We start from the raw sequence: 17,893 nt of genomic DNA on the forward strand, positions 1-17,893 counted from the left end.
CACACCCTTCACACTCCCCAATTTTTCACCCTTCCTAACCGACAATCCCAAATCCTGCCCAGAGAAGAGGTTACCAAGGCAACCGGCTTAATCTGGTAACTGTGGCATGTGCAGAAGAGAAGCCCTCCCCTCTTCTTGGTTCCTAAAAGGTTACCTGGGGAGCTCTAAGCCACTCTGGCCAGTTCCTACTTCCAACCTTAAGAGAGGCCGAGTGTCCAATTAAGGCTGTCCAGGAAACCAATGCTCAGATCCAGCTTCATAGCAAAATCGGAGCTTTTTTTTTTCTTTTTCTTTTTCTTTTTCTTTTTTTTTTTTTTTTTGTTCCCTCTCCAAATCCCCAGATGGGTGTGCAGAGCTTTATTTCTGTGAACACATGCTCTAGCACACATGGAACTGAGTTTGCACCGACAGCAACACAAGTGTAGTACACACCCTGTCAGTTTCACCACTCCCAGCTCTTAGCATTCCTGTCCATCCATGCCTTGCTGAGGCACAGTAAACAGGGGTGGGACTTTGCCCAAGGAACACCAGCCCACCAGGAACCCGGTGCCACTCCTTCACCATGTATACCAAGCCTGGATGTGTTCACACTGTCTCTACAGCCCCATCCTAGTGGAGTGTACCCTGGGAGACAGAATGCTCTGGCGTAGCCACCAGGAGTAAGGGCAATATTTCTCCCATTCTATGGCTATATACACTAATGTGCTAGGTGATGGATGATAGTTGGCAGTTTGGGGACTTACACATCTCTTCAGTCTTGCTTCCCTTCGCTACCACCTGGGCTAAGATGCCCTTGTGCTTTTGGTCGTCTCTTTCAGTCTACTATCTCTTTTCACCCCAATTAGACCTGCCACAACCTGCTGGCCTCTGCCTGGCTCTTTCCTACTTGCCAGTACTTGCCTTACAGGGCGGCCCTGCACCACCCCCTAAACCCTATCAGAAAGGAATATGGGTACCGCCCCCAGTGCCAATACCAGTTTACCCAAGACGCCGTCCCAGCCCTTCTCAACAGGTGGAAGATAATGACCAAATAAAATTGTGGGAAAGATGCAAAGAGTTCAGCAGTCTTTATAAGCCTCACCTGTGCACAGGTAGGCGTGCCAAGGTCAAACATATGCCCTGGTTATTTGAAATGCTCAAAAGAGACCCGGTAATCAAGAGCCAGGAGTCCTCTGCTTTGGTAGATCTCTCCCTCGCCTTTGCCCTTCTGCGACTGTCAGAAACCCAAGTCCTAATTTTCCTCGCGGTCAGCGCCAGAGCCCAAGTTCAAGCCTCGCGCGGCCGGGCGGGGGCGGGCCTAAGCAGGGTAGGGGCGGGGACTGGAGGAGGGGGCGCGGTCTCAATTCTGCCACCTTCCCCGGGGCCAGGAGCGCAGCCGCCGCCGCGTCCTCAGCCTTGCGCTCCGCCCGCTGCCTCTGTCGCCTCAGCCCGGCCCCGGAGCGCTGAGACGGGGACACCAGCCCCTCAGCCTGCCAACCCTTCGGCCGCAGCCGGCATGGGGGGCCGCTGAGAGCGAGCTCCTCTTCCCTCTGGCACCTCCCCCGGCCACTGGCCACTGGACTCTGGCCAGCGAGGCTCGGCCACCTCTCGCTCGCAGTCCGACGCCTGGCACGGCCCTCGGCTCTGCTCCCCCGGCTCTGAGCATCGTGTCCCCGCCTCCCCCCGCCCGCGCCTGGGACACCTGGGTCCCCCGGCGGCCCCTAAGAGAGGGGCGGGGGGGGGGGCATGAAGCCACTGGAGAAATTTTTGAAGAAGCAGACGTCTCAGCTGGCGGGGCGAGCGGTGACTGGAGGTCCCGGCGGGGGTCCGGGTTGCTGCGGAGGGCCTGGAGGGGGTGGGGGCCCTGGTGGGGGCGGCGGTCCGGCCGGGGGACTGCGGCCACTGCAGCGGCGTCAGAGCGTGTCTCGCCTGCTGCTCCCAGCTTTCCTCCGAGAGCCCCCAACCGAGCCCGGGCTGGAGCCGCCCGTTGAGGAGGAAGGGGGAGAGCCATTAGGGGTCTCTGAGGAGCCGGGCAGTGGGGGGCCCTGTTGGCTGCAGCTAGAGGAGGTTCCCGGGCCTGGGCCGATAGGATCTGGGGTGCCCCTGCGCTCTCCTTCCTCGTACTCCTCAGATGAGCTATCCCCCGGCGAACCCCTGGCTTCACCACCCTGGGCCCCCCTGGGCGCCCCCGAGCGGCCAGAGCATCTTCTGAACCGGGTTCTGGAGCGCCTGGCTGGAGGGACCACCAGGGACAGCAGCGCCTCAGGTAAGCCTGCTCATCCATCCCAGAGCAAGAGAGCACGGGGTTGGGGGTGGGAGGTGAGGGATTGGCCCGGGGGATGCTCCCTGATTGTTTTTTCTTGTCCTCAGTGTTGGTGTAGAGGATGAGGGGAAGCCCGAAGTAATGTAGGGGAAGGGGCATGGTAATGCGCACCCACCTTCCTCCCCACATTAGCTTCATTCTAGGGGAAGAAGGGAAACCATCTCTCTCCTTCAACTACCCTCCCTCTCTCTCGGCTATTTAAGCCAGTCTCCCACGAGCCCTTGATACTGCCTACCTCCTCCCACGCCCCTAAATTAGGGCCTGACACCCTAAGGTGGACGCTTTCCCGCTGAGGTTGTACGCTGCCCTCCAGACCATAGCTGAGGCCTGAAAACCGCTGACAGGAGTCCCTGGCTGTGTAGGAGCGCCTCACTTGGTGGGGCCATGTGGATAGTCACAGAACTCGGCTGCTTTTATTGGGGATGAATTCGAAGGTCTCTAAGGGAAGATACCAGGAGACTGCAGCATCCAGAAGGCTTTGGGCCTCCGTAGCACCCACCCTTCCCATGCCATGCCTCAGCAGAGGGCCTTTTTTAAAAAAATAATAACCACACCCTGAGAAGCCTGAGATGATGCCATTTCACCCACTATGAGAATGCCAGCACCCTATTAAAGGGCTTCTGAGGAACGTAGGCCCCCACATCGCTAGTTGGAATAGATGTAGAGATATCAGGGTCTTTAGATCTAACTAGGCACTCCACTAAACCCAGAAGGGGCTTAGGGTTGAGAGACCAAGCTTGAGACCCTAAAGAGGAGGGTGTTAGGAGTTACCCTTCCTTCTCTGCAAGGCATTCTGGCTCTAGGAGTGGAGTGTCACCCTCTACTCCATTTTTGTCCTGAAGGTCGGGGTCCCCTCTTTTGGCTCAGGCTGCAGTTGCCCTGGGGAGCTGACACCTTTTGGATTTAATTAGAAAAATATCAGACACACACAGCTCTCTTAACCATAACTTCCCGCCTACACCACACACCCTGTGTCTCTATGACACATTCCCCAGGGAGGCTGTGCGTTGGACCGGAGCCTACTTTGGAAGAAACAGATGCCAAACTGGAGCCCCCGTATCAGCATCTCTCCACTCTGCCCGCGTTCCTTGTCCTTTACTCCCATTTTAACATTCACACTCTAGTGAGAGAAAGATGCGAGGAAGGATGTCAGGCCTCTTTATGCCGAGGCCCCAAACCTGGAGCTGGGCGTGAGGGCTGGGGACCCTTCTGACTGACTCTCAGAACATAGCTGGGTAGCTGGGTAGAAAGGGAAAGAGAGGCTGTCCAGTTTGGACAGCGGATTGTCCAGTTTCCCCTGGGTTAAGACTCCCCATTTGTCACCCATATTATCTGGCCCGACAGGCTAAATCTCCAGAGTAACTAGTTTGGGAATCCTCCCCATTTAAACTGCCACTCCAATATTTTTAATATAAGCCACGTTATCAAGCCTCTTGATTTCTGCCCAGGCTGCATGGGAGGCGACAAATGCTTAGTGAGGGCTCTCCTCACCTAGCCAGAGCTCCTTCAAAGGTCTAGGCAGCCCCTTGTGGCCAGTAGGTACTAGGCCCCCCCCCCCACCCCCATACTCTGCTTGCCCCTGTATTGAGTTGAGAACACAGCATTCTAAGTTCATCTGGCTCCGGGCCTCAGTTTCTCCTCTGTGAAACAAAATGAATTCAAGTAGACAATCTTGTGTTGCTCCTCCACCTCCACCTTCGTGGCTGGCATTGGCAGCAGGGCATGACAACCATGGGTTGTCAGAAGCCATGGTTTTGTCCTGGAGCAGTGCCTGGGGACCTGGCCCTAACCTGTCCTGGTGAGGACACCTGGCTCCCTCCCTGTGCCCTGCCTGTCTGTGTGTGCCAAGCAAGCCCTGCCCCACCCCAAGGCTGGCGGCAAGTCAGGGCGACCGACCTTGTACCTGGCTGACTGGCTGAGCCAGGCCCAGACAGGGGTGTGGAGGGAAAAGGGTGGAGAGAGGAGCCCCTCCCCTGTCCTTCTCATCATTAACCCTTCCACCTCTGGGCACCCAGTGGACACAGGACTTCTATTTAAAGACTGAGATAAAGAGATGGCGGCCTGTCTCCGCTGTCAATTTTCATGGGGATGGTCCCCACCCTGCCCTGTGGAAATTCAAAACTGTGAGGTTGGGAGTGATCGAGGAGGATGGACACACATCCCACACATCCACATCCCTCTGACTGGAACCTCTGCTTGCCAATTCTCCGTCGATGGTCCCTTCTGTGGACCCCTTTTTCTCCTGAGCAGATCTCAGGCATGGTGGTATTATCTGACCAACTTCCCCCACACTGAAGAGAAGGGTGCATGGCCTTCAAAGGCACCCCCCCTCCCTCCAGCTGCCTTGGCAGCTGCCAGCCCCACCCCCGCAGCGGCTGCCCAGAACCTTCACACATGTGTGCACTCGCGTGCAGAGCATGACGGGACAGGTGGCCGGGGCTCCAGGCTTACCAAAGAGGAAAAAAAAAAAAGAGGGTTCAAGGTTTGCAGCCCCCTTCTGACCTCTGTGACGCCCATTGCTCTCCACAGATATTCTTCTTGACGACATTGTTCTTACCCATTCCCTCTTCCTGCCAACAGAAAAGTTTCTACAAGAGCTACACCAGTAATATCCTTTTCTAAAGCTTCTGAAAGGACAGACCAGGAGGGAGCCATGTCTTTTATTCTCACAAACTACATCCCAGCCCAACTCTCCTTTATTCTTTTCCTTTTACATATTTATTTTCCGTAAGTACACTGTAGCTGTCTTCAGCCACACCAGAAGAGGACATCAGATCTCATGACAGATGGTTGTGAGCCACCGTGGGGTTGCTGGGATTTGAACTCAGGATCTCTGGAAGAGCAGTCAGTGCTCTTAACTGCTGAGCCATCTCTCCAGTCCCTAAACTCTCCTTTAGAGGACACATCCAGCCTTTGATCTCACCAGCTGTGTGGCCTCAGGCAGATCACTTCACCTCCTGGAGCCTCAGTTGGCCCGTCAGTCAAATGGGGATGAATAGATGAATTAGCTCTGCTCTGGGCTGCTGTGAGGACCAGCCTTGCTGCAGGTGTGGTAGCACTCTGAGACTCCTATCCGGCATAGGGTGCTGGCTGCTCAGAGGCAGTTATCAGTACTCACTGAGGTGTCAACCACATGAACATGTGTAAGGTGTTACTGTTCTACTATGGGGAGGGGGAAACTCTGTCCCCACTGAAGTCCTTGCTCTAAACCAGACAACGGTGGCACGTGCTTTTCATCCCAGCACTCTGGAGGCAGAGGCAGGTGGATCCCTGAGTTCGAGAGCAACCTGGTCTACAGAGCAAATTCCAGGACAGCCAGGGCTACGCAGAGACATCCCTGTCTGGAGGCGGTGGAGGTAGAGGGAATCCTTGCTCAAAACCTAGAGTCCGGTGTCAGTACTGGGTCACAGCTGTTGCTTCAGTAGGGTCAGCTAGAGATGAGCTACTGCTGGCCTAGTTATTGGATCTCTTGGCAGCATATATCATTTACTTTACTTGGTTTTTTTGTTTTGTTTTGTTTTCTTACTATGTAATCCTAGGTAGCTTGTAACTTCTTCTGTAGACCAGGCAATCACTGATTTGTGGTAGTCTTCTGACTCTGCCTCTGCCTCCTGAATGGTGGGAGTACAGGAGTGCACCACCATGCCTGGATTCATTACATTGTTTTAGTACCTAATTGTTTGAGGTTTTTGGTTTTTTTTTTGGTTTTTTTTTTTTGTTTGTTTGTTTTTTTTGGGGGGGTGTTTTTTTTGTTTTTTGTTTTTTGTTTTCGAGACAGGGTTTTCTCTCTGTAGTTCAGGCTGTCCTGGAACTCACTTTGTAGACCAGGCTGGCCTCGAACTCAGCAATCTGTCTGCTTCTGCCTCCCGAGTGCTGGGATTAAAGGTGTGCGCCACCACGCCTGGCTTAGTACCTAATTGTTAACATCAAGCCCTTGGGTAGGATGTCATTAAGCTCTCTGAGAAAAATCAGGTCTCAGTGTGAGATAAAGTCAGGTTTGCGGGCTAGCCGGAGGTTAGCTGGGTCTGGCAATATTCTTAAGGGAACCTCTTTTTTTTTTTTTTTTTAAGATTTATTTATTTATTATATGTAAGTACACTGTAGCTGTCTTCAGACATACCAGAAGAGGGAGTCAGATCTCATTACGGATGGTTGTGAGTCACCGTGTGGTTGCTGGGATTTGAACTCAGGACCTTTGGAAGAGCAGTCGGGTGCTCTTACCTGCTGAGCCATCTCACCAGCCCTTAAGGGAACCTCTTTACCAGGCAAAGACTGAATGTGGTGAAGTTGAAGCTTATTATTTGCATTCTGAGCAAACTCATGGCTGGTATGCGTGAGAGTCTTAGCTTCTGGGCCCTGAAAACCTTCTTCCCTTCTGGTACCCAGGCCCAGATCTTTGGGGGACAATTTACCTTTCTCAATGTCCTTGGTTATCCAGAACTTTTACTTAACTCAGGGCATCAGCTTTGTTCAGTCAAGGAATGTGGAGGGTCCAGAGGGGCTGGGTCGGAAGCAAGCCTGCCTTGCTCTCCTCCTCCATTTCCTGGATACCTACCAAGGACTTCTGCAAGAGGAAGAAGGGGCCGGCCACATTATCAAGGTGGGCCTGGGAGGGGAAAGGTGGGTGAGCTGGCTCTCAGCTCTGCCAGGGGCCCCTATGAAGGACTCATGTTCCTCAAGCTGGGGACCTGGAAGCAAAAAGATGCCCTGGGGCTTTGCTCTGTGGGATTCCCAAGTGCTTAAGGCATGGAGACCCTGCCTTAGGCCTTGTAGCGAGTGGTCCCGATGAGACATCTGTCCTCATCACATCCTGTGCCCTCTCCCTAGGAACTGTATCTACTAATTATGAAGGATGAGTCTCTTTACCAGGACCTCCGAGAGGACACACTGAGGCTACACCAGCTGGTGGAGACAGTGGAGCTAAAGTGAGGAGAAAGGGGACCCCTGAGTTCCTCTAATACAGGGGCTGCCTCTGGTCTTGTGGCTTCAACATATCAGTTATTTGTTTCTTTGCTTGCTTGCTTTCTAAGCTATTTATTTATTTATATTGCTTTATCTGCATGTATATCTGTGTACTACCTCCATGCTTGGGTATGCCAAGGTCAGAAGAGGGTTCCCAGGAACTTAAGTCATAGATGGCTATAAGCTACAAAGTGGGTGTTGGGAACAAAATGGGGTCCTCTCTGCAAGAACAGCCAGTACTCTAAATCACGAAGCCATTTCTCCGGCACCTTTAATATTTCAATATGATTTTCTTTCAGCTCTTTTCCCTTATTGGAGAGTAACATAGAATCACACAGAATGATGTCTCTAAATCAATGTATTTTTAGAGGGGCAAGGAAGGAGCTGGGCAATGTCTCTTACTTACTCTATAGCTCAAGCTAACCTCCAGCTCAATTTGTAGCCCAAGACGGCTTCTGCCAGCAGCAATCCTCCTGTCTCAGGGTTCCGAGTGGGCCTGTGCCACCAGGTCCAGCTCCATTCTTTTAGTTTTTGGTCTGCTTTTCCTATTAGTTGGGTAGTGTTCCAGCAGGTATTTAACAGCCCCTGCTTTCTGGGAAAGAGCCCAGTTTTCTAGTTTATAGCTCTGATTCCCATGGCGTAAATTTTCTCACCATGGTTTGTCTCAAGCTATCAACATGGTATCCTTGACTGTGGAGTTGAGAAGAGATCTGCAGTAGTTACATAGTATTTCCACTACCTCCACAGCAGGCCTGAATAAGCTGGAGCAGAGGCAGTACAAAACTTAGTAAAAAGAACTTAGAAAAACTACCTTTTGGGTTTTTTCCCCCTCTTCTTTCTTATTTATTTATTTATTTATTTATTTATTTATTTATTTATTTATTTATTGGTTTTTTGAGACAGGGTTTCTCTGTGTAGCCTTGGCTGTCCTGGAACTCACTTTGTAGACCAGGCTGGCCTTGAACTCAGAAAATCGCCTGCCTCTGCCTCCCAAGTGCTGGGATTGAAGTCGTGCGCTACCATACCTAGCTTTTCTTATTTATTTATTTACTTACTTTTCAGATGGAGTCCTTGAAACTTGCCCCAGTTTTTTTTTTTTTTTTTTTCACATTTGCCTCCTAAAGTCAAATTATAGGCTTTTCCATGGTGCCTGGCACAGGTTTTGCTATGTTTTGTTTTGTTTGTTTTCTGAGACAGGGTTTCTCTGTGTTCTTAGAACTCATTCTGTAGATCAGGCTGGCCTCAAACGCACAGAGATCCACCTGTCTTCTGCCTTCCCAGTGCTGGGATTAAAGGCATGTGCCACCACTGCCTGGTGAAGCTGTCTTTTCAACAATGATTTATTTGACCTTAAGTTTATAACAGGTGCCAGGCGGTGGTAGCGCATGCCTTTAATCCCAGCACTTGGGAGGCAGAGGCAGGTAGATTTCTGAGTTTGAGGACAGTCAGGGCTACACAGAGAAACCCTGTCTCGAAAAACCAAAAAAAAAAAAAAAAAAAAAAAGTTTATAACAGGTGTATGTATGAATGAATACGCATCCAATGGCTGTCCTTAAATTTTAGCTAACATGAGTGACAGAGATGGTTCAGTGGTTAAGAGCACTTACTGCTCTTCAAGAGGACCCAGGTTGCATTCCCAGCACATGGGCTCACAACCATCTGTAAGTTTAGTTCCAGAGGCTCTGATGCTCTCTTATACACTCTAAGTGTAGGGCTTGCCATGGTACACAGGGCACATGCAGGCAAAAATACCCATACGCATTAAAAACGTATTGGTCGATAGCTGAGCGTGGTGGCGTATCCCTGTGATCCCAGGTATTTGGGAGGCTAAAGTGGTAGAAGAATCATCAGTTCAAGGCCAGCTTGGACAACTTAATGAGATCACATCTCAAGATTCGAAAAAAAATAGTAAGGGCTTGAGACACAGCAGTGGTGCAATGCTTGTCTAGTATGTGTGGTGTCCTAGGTTTAATCCCCACTTTTACCAAAACAAACAAACAAACAAACAAACAAACAAACAAACAACAGTTGGCAAAAATCCCCAGAATTGACCTCCCTAGCATCAGGACACGAGTGCATCAAGTCATCCCTTGGTTTTCTCTGCTCCATTCCTGCTGCTACACGGTTCATTAACTCCCCTAGGCTGTTGCCACAGCCTGTTCGGGACTTCAGCCTCTGGCCTTGCCTCTTTCTCCCTTCTGACACCAAAGGTATCTTGCAGACTTTCCTAAAGGAGTCTTTCACCTCCCTGTTCCCAAAGCATCCGTTTTCTAATGTCTCCAAGCCAGCACCAGCATCCTTCCCTTCCCACCACCCGATCATCTAAATATCCTAAGCCACCATCAGCATCCTTCCCTTCTCACCACCTCCTGATCTTCTCTGACTCCTCTCATGTTTCCTTTTCACCTATTTTTTAAATTTATTTTTATTTTATGTACATTGGTGTTTTGCTTGTCTGTATGTTGGATCCCCTGAGGGTGGAGTTGCAGGCAGTTGTAAGGTGCCATGTGGGTGATGGGAATTGAACCCCGGTCCTCTGGAAAAGCAGCTGGTGCTCTTAACCACTGAGCCATCACTCCAGCACCCCCTCTTCATCTATTTTTCTGGCAACTTTGGTGCCTTCCTACTTTTTCTTCCCATGATCCTTCAGGGCTCTGGTCAAAGGCCGTCTCTTTTATGGAAACACCTCAGATTTCTCCCTTTCAGGAACTTTCCTTCCCCCACCCACAAGTCTCCCCCTCCTGCACCTTTGTCACCTCACCAACACTTCCTGGCTGGTGTAAGAAGTAGCTGCAATGTCTGTCTCCTTCACAGACTGTGAAACCCTTGTCAGCAAAATTCAGGCATCTGATGTCCTACTACCTACCCTGTGCTGAGTGTGGCAGGACATGAAGGGTGAAGGACTGTAAAAAATAATCCCGTTCCCCAAGAGCTGTCAATCTGGTAGAAAAGACGACACGAACCCAAACAATATTGTTCCATCATTTTATGGCTTTTGAGACGAGTCATCTTTCCTCATGGGTGGGTGGACCAGAGAAGAGCCCCTGAAAGAGGTGGCATTTGATCTGGGCCACTTGGACAGTTGTCCTGTGCTGGTCATTGTCCTACCCCTGCTTAATGTTCCTGCCTGGTGCTCCATATGCCTGGCAGGGCTTGCTGATGCCCAGCAATGCTCATGCCAGGATTCCAGAAGAGAGCCAGCCGCCCAGCAAGCAGGTTAAGCCGCTCTTCCGACACTTCCGCCGGATAGATTCCTGTCTGCAGACCCGAGTGGCATTCAGGGGCTCCGATGAGAGTGAGTATGACCCTTAGGAGGAGCAGAGCTTCTGGAGAAGGTCTGGGAGGTGATTGGGTCTGTGGGCCTTTGTGCACCAGCAGCGGAGTCTCCGAAGGCCCTTTCACGGCGTCTAACCTGTCTCTGTTCTTCAGTTTTCTGCCGAGTCTACATGCCTGACCACTCTTACGTGACCATACGCAGTCGCCTCTCGGCATCAGTGCAAGACATTCTGGGCTCTGTGACAGAGAAGCTGCAGTACTCGGAGGAGCCTGCGGAGCGCGAGGATGCCCTCATCCTTGTAGCTGTTGCTTCCTCTGGAGGTGAGAGTCAGCACACTAGGCAGGGCTAAAAACTAAATCCCAGGCCCTTGAGGCTTCAAGTGCCATCCTGGGTCCAGCTTTGGTGAGTACATCACCTGGGAGCCCCTACCCCAAACCTACAGGATTAGAATCTGCGTTTGGACCAGCTTTCCCTGGAGATTCCTATGAATATTTAAATGTGGAACATACTGTTGTTCTGGCCTGGGCACTTCCTGATACCTACTTGGAGATTGTGTTCTAGGTCCTTCACACACACCTCTCCTCAGCATCTTACATGCTCCATTTTTTTTTTTTCTTCCTCAAACTGAAGACATAGGGGAGGCTCCAATCCTATGGAGAGGCAGAGAGCCAGCAATGTAGCATAGCTTGTGTGTGTGTGTGTGTGTGTGTGTGTGTGTTTAAGAAAGACAAGATATCATATATAAGCCCAGGCTGGTCTGGATTTTGCAGGCTTTTCTACCTCTGCTTCCCAATGCTAGGATCTCAGGCATGCTCCATCACGTTCCTCTTATCCTCATTTTCCATAAAGAAAAAGTATCGCAGCCTGTCCAGTGTCTCAGGGATGAGGGGGGTGAGAGAGGAGCTACCTATGGGGTGGAGTCTATAAAGGCGAAGGGAATCATTTGACAAATTTCAGATAAATATGGCCTCCGCTGGTGATGATGCTGGTCCTGATGGTCTAGGATGTGTGTCAGCGTAGTGTTGTGGACTCCCACATGGGAAGGGGGATGGTGGCTCAGGTATGTGAAGGGTGTGGCCAAAGCTGAACAGCCTGTTCCTCTGCAGAGAAGGTCCTCCTCCAGCCAACGGAGGACTGCGTTTTCACCACGCTGGGTATCAACAGCCACCTATTTGCCTGTACCCGGGACAGCTACGAGGCCCTAGTAAGAATCCTTTTACCCGTCTCTGCTGGTAATGAGAGAGGCGAGAGGCGGGGCTGAGTCTCTCACCTTACCACTGGGAGCCAAGTTCCTCTCACCCCCCCACCTGCCACCAGGTACCCCTTCCGGAGGAGGTCCAGGTCTCCCCAGGAGACACAGAGATCCACCGGGTGGAGCCTGAAGATGTGGCCAATCACCTGACTGCTTTCCACTGGGAGCTCTTCCGATGTGTGCACGAGGTGAGGCAGAGGCTTGTGCTAGGCTGGAACGTGCGGAGTCTGCTTTCCTGACAGACGCTCCTAGCTAGAAGGCTCACACGTGGGCAGTGCACAGTCACAAGCTTTATAGGAATTTGTCCCTTCATCTGGGAAAATGGTAGAGAACCTCCTCAGCAGAGTGTTTTGGGGCCCAAGTGCTGCTTCTGTAGACTCTGAATCAGAATTCTTGTCAAGATTCGTAAAAAAGCCGCCGGGCTTGGTGGCGCACGCCTTTAATCCCAGCACTCAGGAGGCAGAGGCAGGAGGATTTCTGAGTTCGAGACCAGCCTGGTGTACAAAGTGAGCTCCAGGACAGCCAGGGCTATACAGAGAAACCCTGTCTTGAAAAAACAAAACAAAACAAAAAAAACAAAAAAAACAAAAAAAAGATTAATATTAAGCTGAGGGTCTAGTTCAGTTGGTAGAGTGCTTGCCTACCGCACAAAACCCGGGGCTTGGTCCTCACCACTGAGTGAACCAAGTGTGGTGGCGCTCAGGCGTGGTGGTCCTGTCGTCTCAGGACTTGGGAAGTGGAAGCAAGAAGGGTCCAGATTATCCTGGGCCTCATGATGAGTTGGAGGCCAGGCTGAGATACATCAAACCCCGGCTCAAAACAACAAACAAAAAAAAATATGAGGGCTGGAAAATTGGCTGAGAGGTTAAGAGTGCTGGTGTTTCAGAGGGTCAGTGGGGTTCCCAGCTCCAGCTCCAGTGCCTCACAACCACCTGTAATTCCAGCGTCAGGGATTCTAATGCCCTCTTCTGGCCTCTGCAGAAATGTGCACATACACATACACACAGAGCCCCCGTCCCCCAACACATAGGAAATCTAAAAGTCGTAATGTGTTGTTGTTGTTGTTGTTTTTGAAACAGGGACTCAGATTGTACCCTTGGCTATCTTTGAACTCACTATGTAGACCAGGCTGGCCTCAAACTCTGAGATCCACTTGCCTCTGCCTCCCAAATGCTGGAATTAAAGGTGTGCACCACTATGCCTGGCAAATTTATTTTACGATTTATTTAATTTTTAGTTGTCCGTGCATGTGCATGAATGTATACATGCGCATGAGAGAAGGGCTGGAGAGGTGGCTCAGTGGTTAAGAGCACTGAAGAGCACTGACTGCTCTTCCAGAGGTCCTGAGTTCAAATCACAGCAACCACATGGTGGGTCACAACCATCTGTAACGGGATCTGATGCCCTCTTTCTGGTGTGTCTGAAGACAGCTACAGGGTACTTATTTATAATAAATAAATCTTTAGAAAAAAGAGAGAGAGATAGATAGGTAGGTAGGTAGGTAGGTAGGTAGATAGGTAGGTAGGTAGATAGAGAGAAAGAAAGAAAGAAAGAAAACAAGGGGAGAATAAGAGAGTAGCAAGCACCTGGTGTCTATGTGCTCAGTAGGTAGTGACTAGTGCTAACACTGACAGGACTGTTGCATCTTGTCCTGTCCCCATTTTTCTATCTCCCTGCCCGCTCACCTCTCTCTCTCCCTCTCCATGCACTCCGTGCTGCCATCTCTTTTTTTTTTTTCCATTTTTTATTAGGTATTTAGCTCATTTACATTTCCAATGCTATACCAAAAGTCCCCCATACCCACCCACCCCCACTCCCCTACCCACCCACTCCCACTTTTTGGCCATCTCTTTACCCATATCCTACCTTGTCCTCTCCTCTGCCGCCCTGATGCAGTTGGAGTTCGTGGACTACGTATTCCACGGGGAGCGTGGCCGCCGAGAGACAGCCAACCTGGAGTTGCTGCTGCAGCGTTGCAGCGAGGTCACTCACTGGGTGGCCACTGAGGTGCTGCTCTGTGAGGCCCCGGGCAAGCGTGTACAGCTGCTTAAGAAGTTCATCAAGATCGCAGCCATGTGAGTGCTGCTGGTGGAGGCTGGGAAGGGCACCGCGACCCCGTGACCTCTAACCCCGCCTCCCTCCCTCCCGCACAGCTGCAAGCAGAACCAGGACCTGCTGTCCTTCTATGCTGTGGTCATGGGGCTGGACAATGCGGCTGTCAGCCGCCTGCGGCTCACCTGGGAGGTGAGGCGACCTGACCTTTCCCTTCTCTGCCCACAGTTGTCCCACCCCAGGATCTGTGGGCTCTCCCCAGTGCGGGCCTCCTGATGCAGCTGCTTTGTGGGGAATCTCTGTGCCAGTGAGAAGCAGGTGCCCTCTCCTGGCCTCTGCTACTCAGGACATAGAGCTTTGCCCCTATGTTGGCAAGCTGTTAAAAAGCTAGAATCCTACCCCAGTGGCCTTGCTAAGAGCCTCTCCTGGGTCTCAGCCAGCACGTGGAGGGAGCACTTCCGTGCTGTGTGAAGTTTCTCGGGCAGTTCCAAGCTCCCTGATTCTATGCCCTCACCTTCTCATTTCTCCTCCCCTCTGGAAATATGTCTATAACTCTCCGAGGAAGACTAGTCACACGCTCCCATGAAACTCAGGGAGCACCACACTGACATTTCTTTTGTTTTCTTTTGTTTTCCTTCCTTCAAACTCTTTGCAGAAGCTGCCAGGGAAATTCAAGAACCTGTTCCGTAAATTTGAGGGCTTGACGGTGAGTGGAACTGCGTTGTTTTCTCAGCCCCCAGGGAATGGGAGACGTCTTTGGGGTGGGGGGTGGGGGTACATCAGGCCCATTTGTCTCTGAACCTTCTGTTTGGAATGCTAGGACCCCTGCCGGAACCATAAAAGCTACAGAGAAGTCATCTCCAAAATGAAGCCCCCTCTGATTCCGTTCGTGCCCCTGATCCTCAAAGGTCAGTCCCTCCTAGGCTGTGCTGTTTCTATTCCCTTCTCCCATCCCCCAGTCCCCTTAGTCCCCTCTCAACTCAGCTGTGGGCGCCCACTTGCTGAGAACTGCGCATGCGCACATTATAGCCAATGGGACGGGTTCCCTCTCCTGCTCCGTCTTCACATTTAGCTGTCTTCCTGCTCCCTAGACCTGACCTTCCTACATGAGGGGAGCAAGACCCTCGTAGATGGTCTGGTGAATATTGAGAAGCTGGTGAGTGGAACTGCCAACCCCTGTCCTGTGAGTTGAGGGGCTGCCTTCCCCCTCGCCCTCCCGTCACTTCCCCCAAATAGCAGCCTTCCTCTCCGCTGCCCAGCTTGCCTAACAGACTCCAGCCTGTCTCCCTGGTGGCATCACTGTGGCAACCCACCCACAAGAGGCAAAGCTGACAGGCAGCTTGGGGGGTAGTTCAACCTCCCCTCTCTTGGCACCTTGCTATTACCCGGCCTTCAGCCCTTCAGAGGCCCTGTCAATGGAGACTGAAGATAGTAGGAGAATTCATAGAGAGTACATGGGGGAAGGCCTCCGTCTATGTCCTTTTCGGGGCTAATTCCTTGTCGTCTTCCAGCATTCAGTGGCCGAGAAAGTGAGGACAATCCGAAAATACCGGAGCCGGCCCCTCTGTGAGTACCCTGGGCGCAGTGAGCTTCCGGGTAGGACTGTGGCGGCAGAGGGATGGGAGAGCAAGCGCCACGTTCAAGTGTGTATTTTCTTAGACTGCTCAGTTCTCTGTTCTTGCCTTGGGCGCCTGCCAACACCTGTCCCCCTTCACACCCACTTTGCCCTGCCCTGCCTGACATGCATGTAGGGGATAAAGGGGGGCTGGGAGGCTGACCACCACTTCCTTTCTTCACCCCAGGCCTGGACATGGAGGCATCCCCACATCACCTGCAGACCAAGGCGTACGTGCGCCAGTTCCAGGTCATCGACAACCAGAACCACCTCTTTGAGCTCTCCTACAAGTTGGAGGCTAATAGTCAGTGAGAGTGAGAGGGCCTGGCTGCCCCCGCCTCGGTCCTTGGCACCTGGCACCCAAGCACTTTTGCACGATGCCCTCAACAGACATCGGCCACCTTCTCCCTGGAGGCGTTTCCTATCACAAGGTGGAGTTGGGTTGGCCTACCAGGACCATAAGCCTGCCATCCTGCTGAGGTCCTCTTACCTTGCTCCTTCACACACAAGCTACGCTCCTGGTGGCTGGCCTCTCTGGGCAAGGGACGGAGGAGCACCTCTCTGCTCTCCAAGGGAGGTCTGTTCCAGAGATGGGGTTTCTAGCCCTCACCTCCCATGCAGGAAGGAAGCACCCGCTCCCGGATCACAGCTGTGATGGGAGGCACTGGAAGCCGCCTTCGCGGGCAACTGTTTCACTGGTCCCTGGATATACACCCCCTAGGATTAGTGTGTGTGTGTGTGTGTGTGTGTGTGTGTGTGTGTGTGTGTGTGTGTGTGTGTATGTGTGTGTGATGTACAATGTACATGTCCCCTTTTAGGATGCAGGAGTGCATCTGATAATGTAGGGAGAGTGTCACAATCGTTTCGAAGAACCCTTCCGTTTGGTGCTACCCTTGTTGGCTATGTCTCCAGTCACTCCCTGCCCAACCCCACCTGCTGTCCTACATAGCAAGACTGTGGGCCAACCTGTTCCTGGAGGCAGGACGTATCAGTGGGCAGAAGAGTTACCCATCAGTCCCTGCAAACCCCCCACCCAAGCTTCTGGGTGTGTGTCAGTGAGAGAGAGGCTAAAAGATGCTCAGGGAAACAGGGAAACGCAGGCCTAAGCTGCCTCTGGGACCCTGCCTCTGCCTTATACTGGGTGGGACGCAGTGGTATCCGGAGCTAGGGGGTACCTGTTCCCCAGACCTCTCTGCTTTGAGGGGTTTCTCACTGCTAAGGAGGGAGTTGTTAGCTTCCTTTTGGTTCTGTGTCTGCCACCAACCATTGTCTGTCTGTCTGTCTGCCTGTCTCCATCCCCCTTTGTCTTTCTAGAGAGCCTAGGGGTGGGTCTCAGTACCTAGGGCAGATAGCTCCTCATTACCTGGGGAGAAGAGAGACAGCGGCAGCTCTAAAGATGGAGCTGAGCTTTGACAGGGCCTTTATTACCTCTCCTGTCACTTCCTCCACTACTAAGGGGTTGCAGGGGCTCCCGGCAGCTACTGGGTGAGGTTTCCTGGCACAGCCTCGCACCCTCCTTCCTGGCCCTACTGAAGAGGTGGCAGTGGCCGGGACAGCTGTGAAATCAGCCCTGCTCTGGGAGTGTATATATTTTTTACCCAAAGCTCTGGAATTGTACAATTATTTTTTAAAACCCAAAGAGGGAACGGACCTTGTATCATATGTAAACACTGTATTATAGGCTATGTACAGTCCCTTTTATACAGCAGTTCCTGGCAAAATGTCCACAGACATGCCATACGACCTCCCTGGCCCATAGTGGTGATGGTGACCATGCCACCCCTTGGCCCATAATGGTGATGGTGACCATTCCTCTCCCAAATTCTGCTGCTTCCCTGCAATGCTAGCTGTGCCCCGGCAGCCCAGACATCCTGTCCCTCTTCTGCAGCCCTTCAGCAACCCCCTCTAGTTCCCCAGCCCTCCACAAACGCTGCCCCCTCCCCCAGCCCTTGGCTGCTGCTTGCCTCTGGTCCTGATGCTTGCCCCGCTGATTTCTCAGGGGCCCCATCCCCCAACCCTGTAGCTTTAACAGTGAACCATGTATGTTGTTCAGACCTAGCCTTCATTGCAGAAACTGCTCGAAAGGAAAAAAAAATACACTAAAGTCTATGAACCAACTTCCTTATGTTCTCCGTTCTTTCTCTGAAGCTGGGGAAGGACTGGGGTTGAGAGAGGGAATAGGAGCTACCCTCCCAGCACTCAAGGCCTCCCAGCAGGGCTACCTAGAGTAACCTGGAAAGTGTGAGTGTGTGTGTGTGAGTGTGTGTGTGAGTGTGTGTGTGTGAGAGAGAAACAGAGAGAGAGATGGGGGTGCCAACCTGACAAGATCTGTGTCTAGTGTCTGGAACGCAGGAGACATTTGTCCCTCACTTGTTCTAGGTCACATAGACCTGTGATCACACTTCTAACCCTGCAGGGTCTGAAGCAGAGGCT

At 51.9% G+C, this 17,893-nt stretch overlaps 1 protein-coding gene across 3 annotated transcripts; it reads left to right on the top strand.

Moving 5' to 3' along the window:
- The first annotated feature begins 1,356 nt into the window (after positions 1 to 1,356).
- Positions 1,357 to 17,581, top strand: Rapgefl1 (Rap guanine nucleotide exchange factor (GEF)-like 1). 3 transcript variants are annotated; one of them, NM_001080925.1, is made up of 15 exons: positions 1,357 to 2,245; positions 4,832 to 4,910; positions 6,767 to 6,902; positions 7,130 to 7,227; positions 10,447 to 10,559; positions 10,694 to 10,861; positions 11,648 to 11,745; positions 11,859 to 11,981; positions 13,690 to 13,868; positions 13,947 to 14,037; positions 14,501 to 14,551; positions 14,666 to 14,753; positions 14,937 to 15,001; positions 15,357 to 15,411; positions 15,648 to 17,577. In NM_001080925.1, exons 1-15 carry the CDS (start codon positions 1,726 to 1,728, stop codon positions 15,770 to 15,772), a joined length of 1,989 nt encoding a protein of 662 aa, NP_001074394.1. In that variant the 5' UTR covers positions 1,357 to 1,725; the 3' UTR covers positions 15,773 to 17,577. The 3 variants fall into 3 exon arrangements, with proteins under 3 accessions (NP_001074394.1, XP_017170054.1, XP_006533474.1); XM_017314565.1 differs by lacking the exons at positions 1,357 to 2,245; positions 7,130 to 7,227 and having other exon boundaries at positions 4,838 to 4,910; positions 15,648 to 17,581; XM_006533411.3 differs by lacking the exons at positions 1,357 to 2,245; positions 4,832 to 4,910; positions 6,767 to 6,902 and having other exon boundaries at positions 7,152 to 7,227; positions 10,415 to 10,559; positions 15,648 to 17,581.
- The last annotated feature ends 312 nt before the right edge of the window (positions 17,582 to 17,893 follow it).

This window comes from Mus musculus, chromosome 11 (genome assembly GCF_000001635.26).
Source record: "Mus musculus strain C57BL/6J chromosome 11, GRCm38.p6 C57BL/6J".
In the NCBI taxonomy this organism is placed as follows: Eukaryota; Metazoa; Chordata; class Mammalia; order Rodentia; family Muridae; genus Mus; species Mus musculus.

Excerpts from the sequence above, each read along its gene's own strand:
- Rapgefl1 (NM_001080925.1), top strand. The coding sequence starts at position 1,726 with ATGAAGCCACTGGAGAAATTTTTGAAGAAGCAGACGTCTCAGCTGGCG. Across the intron at positions 6,903-7,129 it reads GGGCCGGCCACATTATCAAG|GAACTGTATCTACTAATTAT; the intron begins GTGGGCCTGGGA and ends CCCTCTCCCTAG. Across the intron at positions 11,746-11,858 it reads GGGACAGCTACGAGGCCCTA|GTACCCCTTCCGGAGGAGGT; the intron begins GTAAGAATCCTT and ends ACCTGCCACCAG.